The sequence below is a fragment of the Taudactylus pleione genome, unplaced genomic scaffold, assembly GCF_031769625.1.
Source record: "Taudactylus pleione unplaced genomic scaffold, aTauple2 ptg001308l, whole genome shotgun sequence".
Taxonomy (NCBI): Eukaryota; Metazoa; Chordata; class Amphibia; order Anura; family Myobatrachidae; genus Taudactylus; species Taudactylus pleione.
In genome coordinates, this window is record NW_028285708.1 from 422,501 (window position 1) to 434,683 (window position 12,183).

The 12,183-nt window shown below is 47.8% G+C and overlaps 1 protein-coding gene across 1 annotated transcript in view; it reads right to left on the reverse strand.

The window, feature by feature from the left end:
* The window catches only part of LCAT (lecithin-cholesterol acyltransferase), a 229,955-nt gene extending 219,230 nt beyond the window's left edge, over positions 1 to 10,725 (reverse strand). The window contains exon 1 of the mRNA XM_088462995.1: positions 10,521 to 10,725. Within this exon, the coding sequence (XP_088319121.1) occupies positions 10,521 to 10,698 (178 nt within the window). The 5' untranslated portion in view covers positions 10,699 to 10,725. The remainder of the gene's footprint in view (positions 1 to 10,520) is intronic.
* Between the last annotated feature and the right edge of the window lie 1,458 nt (positions 10,726 to 12,183).

The window sequence follows — 12,183 nt, forward strand, 5'->3', positions numbered from 1 at the left end:
TATAGCTATATATATCTCTATAAATATATATCTATCTATCTCATATCTATATATCTATCTCATATATATCTATCTCATATCTACCTACCTATCTATCTACAGTATCTCATATCTATCTCATATCTATCTATCTACAGTATCTCATATCTATCTATCTATCTATCTCATATCTATCTATCTATCTATCTATCTATCTCATATCTATCTATCTATCTCATATCTATCTATCTACAGTATCTCATATCTATCTTATATCTATCTATCTATCTATCTATCTCATATCTATCTATCTACCTATCTCATATCTATCTAATATCTACCTATCTATCTCATATCTATCTACAGTATCTCATATCTATCTATCTATCTATCTATCTATTATGTACCTATCTATCTATCTATCTCATATCTCTCTATCTAACTCATATCTATCTATCTACCTATCTTCTATCTATCTATCTATCTCATATCTATCTATCTACCTATCTCATATCTATCTAATCTATCTATCTATCTATATCATATCTATCTATCTATCTAATATCTCTCTATCTAACTCATATCTATCTATCTACCTATCTTCTATCTATCTATCTATCTATCTATCTCATATCTATCTATCTAATATCTATCTATCTCATATCTATCTATCTCATATCTATCTATCTACAGTATCTCATATCTATCTTATATCTATCTATCTATCTATCTATCTCATATCTATCTATCTACCTATCTCATATCTATCTAATATCTACCTATCTATCTCATATCTATCTACAGTATCTCATATCTATCTATCTATCTATCTATCTATCTATTATGTACCTATCTATCTATCTATCTCATATCTCTCTATCTAACTCATATCTATCTATCTACCTATCTTCTATCTATCTATCTATCTCATATCTATCTATCTACCTATCTCATATCTATCTAATCTATCTATCTATCTATATCATATCTATCTATCTATCTAATATCTCTCTATCTAACTCATATCTATCTATCTACCTATCTTCTATCTATCTATCTATCTATCTATCTCATATCTATCTATCTAATATCTATCTATCTCATATCTATCTATCTCATATCTATCTAATCTATCTATCTATATCATATCTATCTATCTCATATCTCTCTATCTAACTCATATCTATCTATCTATCTCATATCTATCTACCTATCTCATATCTATATATCTCATATCAATCTATCTATCTCATATCTATCTATCTACCTATCTCATATCTATCTATCTATCTCATATCTATCTACCTAACTCATATCTATCTACAGTATCTATCTATCTAATATCTATCTATCTATCTATCTCATATCTATCTACCTATCTCATATCTATCTATCTCATATCTATCTACCTATCTCATATCTATCTATCTATCTATCTATCTCATACCTATCTATCTCATATCTATCTATCTCTCTACCTATCTCATATCTATCTATCTATCTCATATCTATCTCTCTACCTATCTCATATCTATCTACCTATCTCATATCTATCTATCTATATCTATCTATCTATCTATCTATCTCATATCTATCTCTCTACCTATCTCATATCTATCTATCTACCTATCTCATATCTATCTATCTAATCTCTATCTCATATCTATCTCTCTACCTATCTCATATCTATCTATCTACCTATCTCATATCTATCTATATCTATCTATCTATCTCATATCTATCTACCTATCTCATATCTATCTATCTATCTATCTATCTATCTATCTATCTATCTATCTATCTATCTATCTATCTACCTATCTCATATCTATCTATCTATCTATATACCATAGACCTAAAAACCTTACAGGTTCACATGTCCCATTTAGGCTTCTTATGCTGGCCATACACGCTGCAATTATCGGGACGATCCGCCCGATATCGGCGGATCGCCGCGATAATTGTAGCGTGTGGGGGGGTGACCGAGGGTTAAATATTGCTCGGTCGGGCATGCAGGATTGTCCAGCATGCCCGTTCGATGCGATATTTACCCGGTAACTGTCGGCCGCATCGGGCAGTGTATGCCCAGCGCGGCCGACAGACAGACATTTCCTGTGTTCCCTGTGTGTTTCCCTGTCTGACAGACATTTTATCTTGCCGTGTATGCCCAGCATTAGACATGATCTGTATGGTAGGGTGCAGTCAGGCTCAGCACTGCAGTGCACTACAGTAGTGGTAATGTCTAAATCCCCTTCACCGAGAGGACTCTGACATCATCAGCCAGTGTCCAGCGTCATTCCCTACCATCCAAGTGGGCATAGAGGGGGAATATAACCATGTAGCGAGCGCAGCGAGCCCGCGAGGGGACAACAAACTTGTGTAAGTGGTGACAAAGTTCTTCTTTAGCTGGCTGTCATGGGCAGGAACTGCACTTCCGCCCTCACTCACGGCACTTCCAGGTCCCTAGCGCGAAGGGGAAATACAGCCAACCCTACGCTAATCTCTGCAGTGGGGTCAGAGGAGCACGTGCTGAGCTCTCATTGGAGGATCCCATCACATGCTGACTCAGTGTGAGGCTGGGACTGCTGCTCTGCCGGCTGCATGAGGAGGCTGCTGCTGGTGAGTACACTGTGTGGGCACTACAGGTGGCATAATGTGTGAGGACTACAGGTGGCATAATGTGTGGGTACTATAGGTGGCATAATGTGTGGGCACTATAGGTGGCATAATGTGTGAGGACTACAGGTGGCATAATGTGTGAGGACTACAGCTGGCATAATGTGTGGGCACTATAGGTGGCATAATGTGTGAGGATTATAGGTGGCATAATGTGTGAGGACTACAGGTGGCATAATGTGTGAGGACTACAGGTGGCATAATGTGTGGGCACTATAGGTGGCATAATGTGTGAGGACTATAGGTGGCATAATGTGTGAGGACTATATGTGGCATAATGTGTGGGCACTATAGGTGGCATAATGTGTGAGGACTATAGGTGGCATAATGTGTGAGGACTATAGGTGGCATAATGTGTGGAAACTATAGGTGGCATAATGTGAGGGAACTATAGGTGGCATAATGTGTAGGCACTATAGGTGGCATAATGTGTAGGCACTACAGGTGGCATAATGTTTGGGTACTATAGGTGGCATAATGTGTGGGCACTACAGATAGCATAATGATTGGGGTCTATAGGTGGCATAATGTGTGGGGACTATAGGTGGCATAATGATTGGGGTCTATAGGTGGCATAATGTGTGGGAACTATAGGTGGCATAATGATTGGGATCTATAGGTGGCATAATGTGTGGGTACTATAGGTGGCGTAATGATTGGGGTCTATAGGTGGCATAATGTGTAGGATCTATAGGTGGCATAATGATTGGGGTCTATAGGTGGCATAATGTGTGGGTACTATAGGTAGCATAATGTGTGGGGCACTACAGTGTGGTATAATGTGTTGGGAACCCACTGCATCTCCCTGTCACCTCTTCCTCTCCCCTCTCCCTGTCACCCACTGCCTGTCACCCTCTCCCTATCACCCACTGCCTGTCACCCTCTCCCTATCACCCACTGCCTGTCACCTCTTCCTATCACCCTGTCCATGTCACCCACTGCCCCTCCCTGTCACCCACTGCCTCTTCCCAATCCCTATCACCCACTGCCTCTTACCTCTCCGTCACCCACTGCCCCTCCCTCTCCCTGTCACTCGCTCCCTATTACCCTTTACTTGTCACCCACTGCCTCTCTCCTCTCCCTATCACCCACTGCCTCTCTCCTCTCCCTATCACCCACTGCCTCTCCCCTCTCCGTCACCCACTGCCTCTTCCCTCTCCCTGTCACCCACTGCCTCTCCCCTCTCCCTGTCACCCACTGCCTCTCCCCTCTCCATGTCACCCACTGCCTCTCCCCTCTCCCTGTCACCCACTGCCTGTTACCTCTCCGTCACCCACTGCCACTCCCCTCTCCCTATCACCCTCTGCCTCTCCCCTCTCCCTGTCACCCACTGCCTGTTACCTCTCCCTGTCACCCACTGCCTCTCCCCTCTCCATGTCACCCACTGCCTCTCCCCTCTCCATGTCACCCACTGCCTGTTACCTCTCCCTGTCACCCACTGCCTCTCCCCTCTCCCTATCACCCACTGCCTCTCCCCTCTCCCTATCACCCACTGCCTCTCCCCTCTCCCTGTCACCCACTGCCTGTTACCTCTCCCTGTCACCCACTGCCTCTCCCCTCTCCCTGTCACCCACTGCCTCTCCCCTATCCCTGTCACCCACTGCCTCTCCCCTCTCCCTGTCACCCACTGCCTGTTACCTCTCCGTCACCCACTGCCTCTCCCCTCTCCCTGTCACCCACTGCCTCTCCCCTCTCCCTATCACCCACTGCCTCTCCCCTCTCCCTATCACCCACTGACCGTCATCTCTCCGTCACCCACTGCCTCTCCCCTCTCCCTATCACCCACTGTCTGTTACCTCTCCCTATCACCCACTACCTGTCACCTCTCCGTCACCCACTGCCTCTCCCCTCTCCATGTTACCCACTGCCTGTTACCTCTCCGTCACCCACTGCCTCTCCCCTCTCCCTGTCACCCACTGCCTGTTACCTCTCCCTATCACCCACTGCCTCTCCCCTCTCCCTGTCACCCACTGCCTCTCCCTATCACCCTCTCCCTATCACCCACCGCCTCTCCCTTCTCCCTGTCACCCACTGCCTGTTACCTCTCCCTGTCACCCACTGCCTCTCCCCTCTCCCTGTCACCCACTGCCTGTTACCTCTCCCTATCACCCACTGCCTCTCCCCTCTTCCTATCACCCACTGCCTCTCCCTATCACCCTCTCCCTATCACCCACCGCCTCTCCCTTCTCCCTGTCACCCACTGCCTCTCCCTATCACCCTCTCCCTGTCACCCTCTGCCTGTCACCTCTCCGTCACCCACTGCCTCTCCCCTCTCCATGTCACCCACTGCCTGTTACCTCTCCGTCACCCACTGCCTCTCCCCTCTCCCTGTCACCCACTGCCTGTTACCTCTCCCTATCACCCACTGCCTCTCCCTATCACCCTCTCCCTGTCACCCTCTGCCTGTCATCTCTCCCTGTAACCCACTGCCTGTCATCTCTCCCTATCACCCACTGTCTGTTACCTCTCCCTATCACCCACTGCCTCTCCCCTCTCCATGTCACCCACTGCCTGTTACCTCTCCGTCACCCACTGCCTCTCCCCTCTCCCTATCACCCACTGCGTCTCCCCTCTCCCTGTCACCCACTGCCTGTTACCTCTCCCTATCACCCACTGCCTCTCCCCTCTTCCTATCACCCACTGCCTCTCCCTATCACCCTCTCCCTGTCACCCACTGCCTCCCCCTCTCCCTATCACCAACTGCCTCTCTCCTATCCCTATCACCCACGGCCTGTCACCTCTCCCTATCACCCACTGCCTCTCCCCTCTCCCTATCACCCACTGCCTCTCCCTATCACCCTCTCCCTATCAACCACTGCCTCTCCCTGTCACCCACTGCCTGTTACCTCTCCGTCACAAATGCCTGTCATCTCTCCCTGTCACCCACCGCCTCTCCCTTCTCCCTGTCACCCACTGCCTGTCACCTCTCCCTATCACCCACTGTCTGTTACCACTCCCTATCACCCACTGCCTGTCATCTCTCCCTATCACCCACTGCTTCTCCCCTCTCCCTATCACCCACTGTCTGTTACCTCTCCCTATCACCCACTGCCTGTCACCTCTCCGTCACCCACTGCCTCTCCCCTCTCCCTGTCAACCACTGCCTGTTACCTCTCCCTATCACCCACTGCCTCTCCCCTCTCCCTATCACCCACTGCCTGTCCCAATCACCCTCTCCCTGTCACCCACTGCCTGTTACCTCTCCGTCACAAATGCCTGTCATCTCTCCCTGTCACCCACCGCCTCTCCCTTCTCCCTGTCACCCACTGCCTGTCACCTCTCCCTGTCACCCACTGCCTGTTACCTCTCCCTATCACCCACTGCCTCTCCCCTCTTCCTATCACCCACTGCCTCTCCCTATCACCCTCTCCCTGTCACCCTCTGCCTGTCATCTCTCCCTGTAACCCACTGCTTCTCCCCTCTCCCTATCACCCACTGTCTGTTACCTCTCCCTATCACCCACTGCCTGTCACCTCTCCCTATCACCCACTGTCTGTTACCTCTCCCTATCACCCACTGCCTGTCATCTCTCCCTATCACCCACTGCTTCTCCCCTCTCCCTATCACCCACTGTCTGTTACCTCTCCCTATCACCCACTGCCTGTCACCTCTCCCTATCACCCACTGTCTGTTACCTCTCCCTATCACCCACTGCCTGTCACCTCTCCGTCACCCACTGCCTCTCCCCTCTCCCTGTCAACCACTGCCTGTTACCTCTCCCTATCACCCACTGCCTCTCCCCTCTCCCTATCACCCACTGCCTGTCCCAATCACCCTCTCCCTGTCACCCACTGCCTGTTACCTCTCCGTCACAAATGCCTGTCATCTCTCCCTGTCACCCACCGCCTCTCCCTTCTCCCTGTCACCCACTGCCTGTCACCTCTCCCTATCACCCACTGTCTGTTACCACTCCCTATCACCCACTGCCTGTCACCTCTCCGTCACCCACTGCCTTTCCCCTCTCCATGTCACCCACTGCCTGTTACCTCTCCGTCACCCACTGCCTCTCCCCTCTCCCTGTCACCCACTGCCTGTTACCTCTCCCTATCACCCACTGCCTCTCCCTATCACCCTCTCCCTGTCACCCTCTGCCTGTCATCTCTCCCTGTAACCCACTGCCTGTCATCTCTCCCTATCACCCACTGTCTGTTACCTCTCCCTATCACCCACTGCCTCTCCCCTCTCCATGTCACCCACTGCCTGTTACCTCTCCGTCACCCACTGCCTCTCCCCTCTCCCTGTCACCCACTGCCTCTCCCCTCTCCCTGTCACCCACTGCCTCTCCCCTCTTCCTATCACCCACTGCCTCTCCCTATCACCCTCTCCCTATCACCCACTGCCTCTCCCTTCTCCCTATCACCCACTGCCTCTCTCCTATCCCTATCACCCACTGCCTCTCCCCTCTCCCTATCACCCACTGCCTCTCCCTATCACCCACTCCCTATCAACCACTACCTCTCCCTGTCACCCACTGCCTCTCCCTATCACCCTCTCCCTGTCACCCTCTGCCTGTCATCTCTCCCTATCACCCACTGCCTCTCCCTATCACCCTCTCCCTATCAACCACTGCCTCTCCCTGTCACCCACTGCCTGTTACCTCTCCGTCACAAATGCCTGTCATCTCTCCCTGTCACCCACCGCCTCTCCCTTCTCCCTGTCACCCACTGCCTGTCACCTCTCCCTATCACCCACTGTCTGTTACCTCTCCCTATCACCCACTGTCTGTTACCTCTCCCTATCACCCACTGCCTGTCACCTCTCCGTCACCCACTGCCTTTCCCCTCTCCATGTCACCCACTGCCTGTTACCTCTCCGTCACCCACTGCCTCTCCCCTCTCCCTGTCACCCACTGCCTCTCCCTATCACCCTCTCCCTGTCACCCTCTGCCTGTCATCTCTCCCTGTAACCCACTGCCTGTCATCTCTCCCTATCACCCACTGCCTGTCACCTCTCCGTCACCCACTGCCTTTCCCCTCTCCATGTCACCCACTGCCTGTTACCTCTCCGTCACCCACTGCCTCTCCCCTCTCCCTGTCACCCACTGCCTCTCCCTGTCACCCACTGCCTGTCACCTCTCCCTATCACCCACTGCCTCTCCCCTCTCCCTGTCACCCACTGCCTGTTACCTCTCCCTATCACCCACTGCCTCTCCCCTCTTCCTATCACCCACTGCCTCTCCCTATCACCCTCTCCCTATCACCCACTGCCTCTCCCTTCTCCCTATCACCCACTGCCTCTCTCCTATCCCTATCACCCACTGCCTCTCCCCTCTCCCTATCACCCACTGCCTCTCCCTATCACCCACTCCCTATCAACCACTACCTCTCCCTGTCACCCACTGCCTGTTACCTCTCCATCACAAATGCCTGTCATCTCTCCCTGTCACCCACTGCCTCTCCCCTCTCCCTGTCACTACTGTCTGTCACCCTCTCCCTGTCACCCTCTGCCTGTCCCCTTTCCCTGTCACCCACTGCTTCTCCCTGTCACTACTGCCTGTCACCCTCTCCCTATCACCCACTGCCTCTGCCCTCTCCCTGTCACTACTGCCTGTGACCAGAACTTACATGAAAATAAAATGTACACAGAACTTACATGAAGATAAAGTGTACACAGAACTTACATGAAGATAAAGTGTACACAGAACTTACATGAAAATAAAGTGTACACAGAACTTACATGAAAATAAAGTGTACACAGAACTTACATGAAAATAAAGTGTACACAGAACTTACATGAAAATAAAGTGTACACAGAACTTACATGAAAATAAAGTGTACACAGAACTTACATGAAAATAAAGTGTACACAGAACTTACATGAAAATAAAGTGTACACAGAACTTACATGAAAATAAAGTGTACACAGAACTTACATGAAAATAAAGTGTACACAGAACTAACATGAAGATAAAGTGTACACAGAACTTACATGAAGATAAAGTGTACACAGAACTTACATGAAGATAAAGTGTACACAGAACTTACATGAAGATAAAGTGTACACAGAACTAACATGAAGATAAAGTGTACACAGAACTTACATGAAAATAAAGTGTACACAGAACTTACATGAAAATAAAGTGTACACAGAACTTACATGAAAATAAAGTGTACACAGAACTAACATGAAGATAAAGTGTACACAGAACTAACATGAAGATAAAGTGTACACAGAACTAACGTGAAGATAAAATGTACACAGAACTAACATGAAGATAAAATGTACACAGAAGTAACATGAAGATAAAATGTACACAGAACTAACATGAAGATAAAGTGTACACAGAACTAACATGAAGATAAAATTTACACAGGACTAACATGAAGATAAAATGTACACAGAACTAACGTGAAGATAAAGTGTACACAGAACTAACATGAAGATAAAATTTACACAGGACTAACATGAAGATAAAATGTACACAGAACTAACATGAAGATAAAATGTACACAGAACTAACATGAAGATAAAGTGTACACAGAACTAACATGAAGATAAAGTGTACACAGAACTAACATGAAGATAAAATGTACACAGAACTAACATGAAGATAAAGTGTACACAGAACTAACATGAAGATAAAGTGTACACAGAACTAACATGAAGATAAAATGTACACAGAACTAACATGAAGATAAAGTGTACACAGAACTAACATGAAGATAAAGTGTACACAGAACTAACGTGAAGATAAAATGTACGCAAAACTTACATGAAGATTAAATGTACACAGAAGTAACATGAAGATAAAATGTACACAGAACTAACATGAAGATAAAGTGTACACAGAACTAACATGAAGATAAAATTTACACAGGACTAACATGAAGATAAAATGTACACAGAACTAACGTGAAGATAAAGTGTACACAGAACTAATGTGAAGATAAAGTGTACACAGAACTAACGTGAAGATAAAATGTACACAGAACTAACATGAAGATAAAGTGTACACAGAACTAACGTGAAGATAAAATGTACACAGAACTAACATGAAGATAAAATGTACACAGAACTAACGTGAAGATAAAGTGTACACAGAACTAACGTGAAGATAAAGTGTACACAGAACTAACGTGAAGATAAAGTGTACACAGAACTAACGTGAAGATAAAATGTACACAGAACTAACATGAAGATAAAGTGTACACAGGACTAACACGAAGATAAAGTGTACACAGGACTAACACGAAGATAAAGTGTACACAGAACTAACATGAAGATAAAATGTACACAGGACTAATATGAAGATAAAATGTACACAGAACTAACATGAAGATAAAGTGTACACAGAACTAACATGAAGATAAAGTGTACACAGAACTTACATGAAGATAAAGTGTACACAGAACTTACATGAAGATAAAGTTGACACAGAACTAACATGAAGATAAAATGTATACAGAACATGAAGATAAAATGTACACAGAACTAACATGAAGATAAAGTGTACACAGAACTTACATGAAGATAAAGTTGACACAGAACTAACATGAAGATAAAATGTACACAGGACTAATATGAAGATAAAATGTACACAGAACTAACATGAAGATAAAATATACACAGAACATGAAGATAAAAATTGTTGCAGCCGCCAGGAGATGTACTGATGTACACTCACCTCCGCCTATACAAAGAATAAAAATCTAAACATCGATGGCTGCACCTTTAATTGATTTTCATGCGATTGCTAGTAGCCATCACATCATATGAGTTGATGGTGGAAGCCCAGCAAGCAATTGATGCCAGGTTTCCAATGTCCATCCCTAATACACACACACATGTATATATACATACATACTGTATACATATACATACTTACATATATTATACATACCATCACTTAGTCACTAATCGCTTACCCAACACCACAGGAGAACTGCTGTTGCTCAAGGCGACCTTGGGGGTGATACTCGGAGGAAACAGGACGTCCAGGAGCCAAAATGCCCCAGCAGGATGCATCAGCGCCACTCCCAGCAGCAGAAAGAGGCCCCATCGGGAAGACGTGTGCGCACTTGTCCTGACTCTCAGCATTGTCATCCGGAGCAGTGAGGACAAAGCCTGGAATGACACAACTTGTACAGGGCAGATACCAGCCAGGAGACAACAGCACTTTTTATAGCCTAAAAGTTAATAATTACCCGTCTCCTCCAACTCATTTAGAAACTTGATTCCCTCAGCACAAAATGCTATCACAAAACAAAGAAAGATGCTGTAATGGGGACTGAGCCCCCCACCTGCCCTCCTTACGCTGAGACCTCTCTCTACAGGGCTTAGTAATAATAATAATTATAATGTGTATATTGGCAGATATCCCATCAGCATAAGGGACATCTGTATGACGTGGCCTGACCGGTGGGAATCGGATGTCATACCCGTGGGCTGCCCGCAGCAGGTTTAGGGCTATATACAGTGATATAAAAGGGTCATCTCTCAGAGGTGCTGGCGGAAAATTCCCTGATGCAACCTGATGGTTACGAGTTTTGGATAGAGAGAGAGGCAATTTCAGTGTGCGTTGCTGGGTGGTGACAGGCGGGTGGCTAGCCAGACGCGGGCACCAGCCGCCATGTTCAGACAGACATTCTGCAAATCCATAGGGCTGGTACGGTGTTTGCAGGGCCGTTCAGTCAAACAGGGGCGCCACCCAAAAGAGGGTGCAGTCCTCCTGACTGTCCCAATTTCAGCGGGACAGTCCCGTTTTTCGGGCACTTTCCTGCTGTTCCAACCTGGGAGGCTGTCGCTCGGCTTTGCTAAGCATGCGTGGGCGTCCATTCAGTGCCGGCAGGGCCCCGGTAAAGAGGAGGGCATGGCCTGATCGCGGGAGGTGTGGCCATGCCCCCTTGAAAAAAAACCCTACTTTTGCAGCGCCGCTCGCCGGGGAGGAGACGCTGTGAGCCCCTCAGCCAGGCGCAAAGTCAGGGGGGGAACGCGATCAGTGAGGGGGGGACGCAATCAGTGAGGGGGGGACGCGATCAGTGAGGGGGGGACGCAATCAGGCATAGGAGTTTGCTTTGGCTGCTGCTTAAGAGCCGCGAACAAGCATCCCAGCACATGCTGCAGCAAGGAAGGGGGGGGGGGGGCGGCGGCGCCAGATCCGGGTTGAAGCCTGTAGAAGCCCGGGCCCAGGTGAATTGTACCCGCTCTCCCCTCTTGGCGGCCCTGAGTGAAGGGAGAGGGCTGCGGGCGACCAGCTGCTGACAGAGTACTGTCCTCACCCGAAATAATGTCATACAGGGGGTGTGGCCTATGGAGATTAGGTCACAGCCCTGTTTTGGGCGCGGCGCACCGACCCATACAGGAACAGGGCGCTGGGGGGACAAAAAAGAGCATCTTACGCACAGCAGCAGATTAGCACCACAGCCAGCGAGGGTCTCAGTACAGAGCCATCACCCGTGCTACTAGCATAAAGAGATGCAGTCACAGCTACAATACCACCCACCTCATTATAGTATATATTCCCCTCCCATAGGGCTCAGTGCGGGACGGTCACTTATACTATATACTTCCCTCCCATAGGGCTCAGTG